The sequence below is a fragment of the Crinia signifera genome, chromosome 3 (assembly GCF_055691185.1).
Source record: "Crinia signifera chromosome 3, ASM5569118v1, whole genome shotgun sequence".
Lineage (NCBI taxonomy): Eukaryota > Metazoa > Chordata > Amphibia > Anura > Myobatrachidae > Crinia > Crinia signifera.
In genome coordinates this window covers 68,623,741-68,630,890 of record NC_139219.1, presented here as the reverse complement: position 1 = coordinate 68,630,890, position 7,150 = coordinate 68,623,741, and the positions used below count along the sequence as shown (strand labels likewise).

The following is a 7,150-nucleotide window of genomic DNA, read 5'->3' as shown; positions in this document are numbered from 1 at the left end:
CCTCTCCTGGAAAATTTCCTGGCATGCCACTGCTAAGTAGGTGTGCGCCAGAGGTGCCTCCAGCAGTGTACCACTGGCCACTGTACCAAAAGTGTACCACTGCCCCCCCAACACATACCTGTCGCTCATCCTGGAAATCATATCCCGGCGCCCCCCTCTGCACCGCCGAAGAAGTGCAGAGGCAGCCCCTTTAGTGGTGAGTATTTCTGGTGCACTTAAGTGGTTAAGTACAACAAGGGTGACTTCCCCATAGACATCCTTACACACATGATTCTTGATTACTATAGTGCTGACACACTGGTGGAAAGCAGATGATTCATCAATTGGGAACACCTAATGACTTCACAGAATGGGTGGTGTAACAGGTTTTGGAATATATATTAAGTGTTGTTATCACTAACAATACACTCTCTTTATTTAAATATCAGCAGTGAATGAACACCGTGAATTGAAAATTAACTGCCAATCTTATAGACTGGAAATAATTACAAGCAGTAAGTAGACTTTTTCTATGTGTTCATTATTTGGTTTTCTGAATATTTAGCTAGAATGGATGTTTGTGTGGGGACCTGACTTTGTAAAGGCAGACAGGATGAAAAGTTGCTGCAACAACATTTTAAAGCTTACCATACTATCAGCCTAATTCAGAGTGGATTACATAGCACTTATTTTTTTTTATTTTTTTTAAATGGGCAAAACACTGCAGGTGGGGCAAATGTAAAATGTGCAGAGAGTGTTAGGTTTGGGGCAGGTGTGTTTTAAACCGAAATCTAAATTGCAGTGTTAAAATAAAGCAGCTGGTATTTACCTAGCTCATAAACAAAATAATTCACCCAAATCTAGCTCTCTCTGCACATATTACATTTGCCCTCATGTAGTGCAACATGTTTTTTTTCCCATTAGAGAAAAATTTGCTTTGCGATCCAGTCTGAATAGGCACTAGGCCTTTAAACCACTTATTAATTACAAATGTACTGTGGCTGATTAAAACCAGGTGAAATGCAGGCATGAAGTCCACCAGCCACAGAATATGTGTAATGCATGAGTGTCGCCGTTTAAAGGGAGAGTTTCACTGGGATCCCAGAGTGAGGCATAAAGTCATCATCCCAATGTCGGATTCTCGTGGGTGTTGGATCCTATATAAGTCACCGCTGAGCAGTGCCATCTTCACTTCATCATTGGAGAGGGTGCAGGATGGTCTTGTGTGGGGGTGGGTGCTGCTCTGTTCTGCTGTACAAGTCAATTGGTGCCCTGTCTGCTGTGCTTTATTAGTCATGGGATGCCCTGTATAATCTCATGGGTGCTGCCCTGTCTGCCGTATAACTATTTACAGGGGTGCCCTGTCTGCCGTATAACTATTTACAGGGGTGCCCTGTCTGCCGTATAACTATTTACAGGGGTGCCCTGTCTGCCATATGCAAGTCCATTAACCTCATCTGCTAAGGCCGATGCCCAATGTCATAGAAGTCATGTAACATCCAAAAAGCTGAATTTTACCATAATAAACAAAGAAATCAATTATGTGAGGAGAAATGTAAAATTGGCACTTTGCCATTCATGACCCAAAATGGCAGGGAAAGACTGGTGGTTCAGCTTCTCATAAAGTTGGAAGCCCTCCATCATCTATAAAAATTACTAAAATAAAGCTTGCTAAAGCACAGGAACCAACTGTGCTTTCAGAGATATTCCAAGTGTGTCCACAGTTCCGATGTCTAGGCCTGATCTATCCAACACTGTATGGTAAGAGGAGGCTCCTTCTAATATTTGCATGCCTTCAGCAAGTGCTGGTAAGAGCATTGAAGTCGTCACTGTAGAACAGGCATCCCCAACCACGGTCCTCAAGGCACACCAACAGTGCAGGTTTTAGTGATATCCAGGCTTCAGCACAGATGGTTTAATCAGAATCCATAAGGTACTAATTAAGTCACCTGTGCTCAAGCCTGGATATCACTAAAACCTGCACTGTTAGTGTGCCTTGAGGACCGTGGTTGGGAATGCCTGCTGTAGAAGAACACAAGGATGAGGAGGATATTGGTGTAGCTGGTACTAAGGAGGAATTTGACAATAAGGATTCTCATGGTGATGTGGTCTGTGTGAATAAGGCACCAGTGGAGACCATTTGTGGCCGTGGGATGAAAAGGGCTTATTGTCATGCCTGTGCAAAAGACCAAAATGTCCACCTCTTCGGTCTGGAATAATTTCTATCCAAATCCGGACAACTGTCAAGCCATATGTAGCCTTTGAAAAACCGTAATCCACCTAGGAACATCCTCACTTATATGTCATCTGATGAGCATTCATCATAAGTCATTGTCAATTTCAGAAACTTTGGCTAAGAGTGCAAGCAATCCAGTGACTCCTAAATCTCTTTTTTCTGTTATATCCAAGCACCTGCAATCCACACCACCAACTCCTTCATCGTCATTATACATATTGTGCAAGCATTCTGGTCAAATTCCAGCATGTCCCATGTTTTGCTCACACAATTAATTTGGTGGTGCAGAATTTTTTTTAAATGACCGGGACATGCAGAAGATGCTGTTGGTGCCCCTGAAAAATTTCAGGGCATTTTTTTGAAATTCAGCAACTGTGTGTTGAAGACTCTTGAACTTGCCCTGTCATCATATAAAAGAAGAGGTAGTAACGAGGTTGAATTCTACCCTCTATATACTTTAGAGGATGGAGGAGCAGCAAAAGGCCATTCAAGACTATACATCCACCTACGTCATATGCAAAGGAGGGGGGAATGCTCCTGGTTTAAGTGCAATGGATAATGATTTCCGTGTTGTGCAAGGTTCTCAAACCCTTCAAACTTGCCACATGTGAAGTCAGATCATTCCCTCATCAGGCTTTTGTACACATCTTGCACCTCCTTTTATTTGCATTATGTGCTCTTTGGGGCCCAATTTTTAAAAATGCCATCATGTCTGCTACTGTAGTGCCACTCCTAGATGGGCCATGTGTTTGTGCTGCCCACTTCCGTCGCTTAGCTTAGTCATCCAGCTACCTCAATGCAACCTTTTGGCCTATAAGCTGTGAGATGTTCAAAATAGCCTGGACATGAGTGAAAATAATGTTATTGAGGTTAAGAATACTGTAGGAACAAAAAAAAACAAATTCTGGTATATTTAGCTGTTCTTTTATGATTTAAAAAAAAAATACAGAACCAAAACCTTCAACAGTGTTTTGGCAAAACCAATCCGGTTCCAAAACACGGAGGGAATCCAAAACTATAACCCAAAAAATGTCCGGGTGCACACCTCTAGTTATGATTGTAGGGGTTTTTTTTATTACTGTGTATTGTTCTGTGTTTATGGTCTCTTTCTTCTTGCAGGTAACATTATGGCTGTGCAGTTGTACTGGTGCCTGGTGGCTGCACTTTGTCTGTGGCCTGCCAGTGTTTGCAGTGAAACTCTAACTGGTGGTATAACAGATGTGGATCTCAGTACAGAGGATAATAAAAAGAACATTCAGGATCAAGTCAACTTTGCTGTAGAAGAATATAATAAAAAATCGAATGATCTTTACATCTACAAGCCATGCAGAATAACATCAGCTCAAAAGCAGGTAACCAGTTGAAGACGTCAATAACAGAAAGTTATATAATAAAATGTTGGACAAAACGAGTAATATATGATAGTATATAATTATATTAAACTGTGATTAAAGGACATAGGTTCTTAGAATGTAACTAAATGTTATATATACATATATATATATATATATATATATATAATATATATATAGCGCGTCGGTCTGGCACTCCAATATAACAGCGTTTTAGCTGCAGCCGGTGCCTTCACAGGTATAATACATACAGAGACTGGAGGTGCGGCACTCACAGCTTAGATACACATCAATGAATACACCGCAACACGGTAGTGATCACTAAACTACCGTGTCGCTGTGTATTCATTGAAGTGTATCTAAGCCATGAGTGCCGCACCTCCAGACTCTGTGTGTGTATGTATGTATATGTATATATATATATATTTTTTAAGTAGGTTTTGAAAGTACTTTCCGCAACCCTTTATGACCCCTTGTCCATTTATGTGGGTGCTATTAAAAACTATATTGTATAGAATTCTTTGTGATAAAGGTTGCCATTCAAATCCATATGTCCCTTTAAATGTACAAAAATACTTTTTACAGCAGATGCTAGAATATCTTGATATCAAATTAGAGTGAAACACAATGCTTTGGTCTATGAATTACAATTCTTTATGTGCTAAAAAAAGAAAATGGTCAAACCATACCTTTTGATTGGCTTACTTACTGCCTCATCATCTACTTCACCAATGTCATCACTGAGATACACCGGGAACATGCAATGGGTCAAAAGGGATTAAAAACCACAAGGTCACTTTAAAACCTATATTGAGCTCCTAGCAAGTACTGTATCTTGGTTACCTGCCAGGAGCTGCATCTATTAGTCACAGGCAATTCCTGCTTATACCACTGGAAGCAGCTTGGGCAAATGTAGCGGTCCATGCATGTCCTGACTCCTTGCCTTGTATTCCAGTGAGACATATTTCATTTCCTTTAGTCAAAGCATAATAAAGTTGAGGTCAATTTTATTTCAAATGTATCTATCAATTAAAAACTAACATCAGCGTCAGTCCATAGAAGTACATGATGGGCTCTGTAGTACACAATATTGCATAAGAAAGCACTGAAACCCTTTGTTTTTTGAACAATAGAAATACACTATCTATATTACAGTACAATAGCCAGCAGTGTGGGCAAAGGGCACATTAAACCACGAGGGATTCTGTGTTCAATCCCCACCGCCACCTGCTCATTGTGCTAGCAAATGTGTCCCTCCTCCACTGTGGTGTTATCTTCCCTGTGACATACAGAGTCTGTAATCGGACTGCATCTTGCTTGTCTAAATTGATCATCTTCTTAAGGACTCTACTAACTCAGCTGTACCGCTCTGTCTCTGACTACCAGAGTCACGTCGGTTTTAACCCTTGATTCAAAGATCTTTGAGAGTAGGCGGGGCTAAACTGATGCAAATTGCATCATTTAAGACCATCACCTCCTCATGATCCCACAAATCATGGTATTTGCTGCACTGGGCAGGCGCTGTCCCTACCTCCCAAAGTGCAGCTGACAGTCACTGAAAAAGTAGGCATGTGTGAGCTGCAGTGGAGGAGTGACCCGCTTGATGACACAATGTAACCAAACTACACGAATCTGGTTGTTTAACTGGTGTTTTATATTCTCAAATTCTTGTACATGTTTAATTTAACATGTTTTTCTCTTTTGCTGTTGTAGCTTGTCTCTGGAGTAAAATACATATTGACTGTGGAAATTAGACAGACACAGTGTGCAAAGAATCGCTTAAGTGGTTATAGTGATGGCATGACCTGTGATGTGGAGTGTTCTGACGGGGGACAGGTAATTTCCACAGTACCACAAGCTTTCAATGAATACATAATGTCGATGCACCACATTTTCGCTATAGGACACTAAATGAATGTCTTGCCCTGGGCACCAGAAACCCTAGTTTCGGCCCTGATGTAAGAACTTTGATATACTGTAAAACAGTGGCAGAACTTGTGAGTTGTGGGCCCAGGTGCAAAAAAATATAATTTGGGCGCCCTCCTCCTCCACCCCAACCCAAGTTCAGTTCCCCTCTTTTCTCTGACTTTTTAAATTTACATTCTGAAGCTCCTGAATAAATTTGCATTCTATTATGAGGTTTAAAATCGTTAGTGACGTCGGGCACCGCTACATCATTGAAGGACCATAGGAGGAATTCAGTTCTGCACTACAGACTTTCAAAAAAAAATGCCACAGAACACAGCAGGAGGGCACAGAGACACCTCATCCTGTGCCAGTTTAGTGGTTAAAGTTCAAAAGTTGGCCTCACTGGGGTGAAGATAATCGAATATATAAAAAATATAATAGCAATCAGATATAGAAAGAATATTATATTATATCGCTTCCTGTATTCAACTTATATATATACTTACATAGGGCCTAACTTAACATTCATCGAAATGGGGCGACATGGTCCCCATTCCAATAGTGGGGGGGGGGGGGTCTGTGCTTGTGCATATCCCAAGAGCAAACGGCTGTTCACTTCAGAAGGGGTCAGCAGGGGTGAACATCGGGCAAGAGCAGGGGAACACACAGTGGGAATGCAGATGGGCCAATGCCTGCCGGGGGTGGGTGGCTGACGTCACACGACGTCTGCGCCCACCCTCTTTTTGGCTGGCTCAGACGGAAATAGAAGTCAGTTTAGCCTGACTTTTATTTACAAAGGGGAGAGAAATCATTCGATGGTACATCAAATGATTTATCTCCCCTTCGGCCTCATGCGAGGGGATGTGTTCATGTACATCCCTCACATGGTACCAGAGGGATTCGGTGACTGGAGGGGCAGGCATTCAGCAGGGCGGTGTTCAGCCTCTCACTAGGCAGCAAATGAGTGCTGCTTAGCGAGCGGGGCTGAATTGGGCCCCTAGTTACATCGTAGTTGAGGTTGAAAACAGACTTTCTTCCATCAAGTTTAACCTATATATAATCTCCTTTACTAAAGGCATATTGTTGGCTAATGACTGCAAATGGTTCATCACATTAACTGCAAGTAACCTTTACTTCTTGTTCCCTGTATTAAAATATCTCTCTCCATCTTGCAGGCGTACCAGTGCCGGTTTGTGGTCTGGAAAAGGGAATGGTTAGCAGGAAATGAAAGACAAATACTTTTATCTAATACTTGTGAGCCCATTGATGAAAATCTATAAGACCATCGATGGCAATGTGATCAAGTTGAAAAATCTGTTCCTTATTGTATGTCATTGTGAATAAAAAGCAATCCATCCATTTCTGTATTTTTAAAGTCTGTCAGTTGGCACACTATACTCTTTACTTGATTTGTTTTTGTTTTTTTCATGTGACACAAAAACAAAACAATGGCTCCATAATACCATATGTGCACAATACAATGTTGTGTAAACAGTTTAATCACTTCCAAATGATTAAATGATCTATGTTGTTGGGTTATATTCAATGGCGTCTCCCGCCTTGTTGGAGACCCCGGAATATGGGCTGCAGCTATAGCAGCCCAAAGAGGCATCCCGGAGGGTGGGAACATCTCCAAATGGGACTTCCTTGGGTGACTGGCAGGTCAGACTTCCAA

At 41.5% G+C, this 7,150-nt stretch overlaps 1 protein-coding gene across 1 annotated transcript; it reads left to right on the top strand.

Annotated features, from left to right (window-relative positions):
- The first annotated feature begins 473 nt into the window (after nucleotides 1–473).
- On the top strand, nucleotides 474–6,831 carry LOC146062513 (cystatin-like). The gene is made up of 4 exons (XM_083174628.1): nucleotides 474–494; nucleotides 3,335–3,567; nucleotides 5,281–5,403; nucleotides 6,651–6,831. Exons 2-4 carry the CDS (start codon nucleotides 3,343–3,345, stop codon nucleotides 6,753–6,755), a joined length of 453 nt encoding a protein of 150 aa, XP_083030754.1. The 5' UTR covers nucleotides 474–494; nucleotides 3,335–3,342; the 3' UTR covers nucleotides 6,756–6,831.
- Nucleotides 6,832–7,150: the final 319 nt, after the last annotated feature.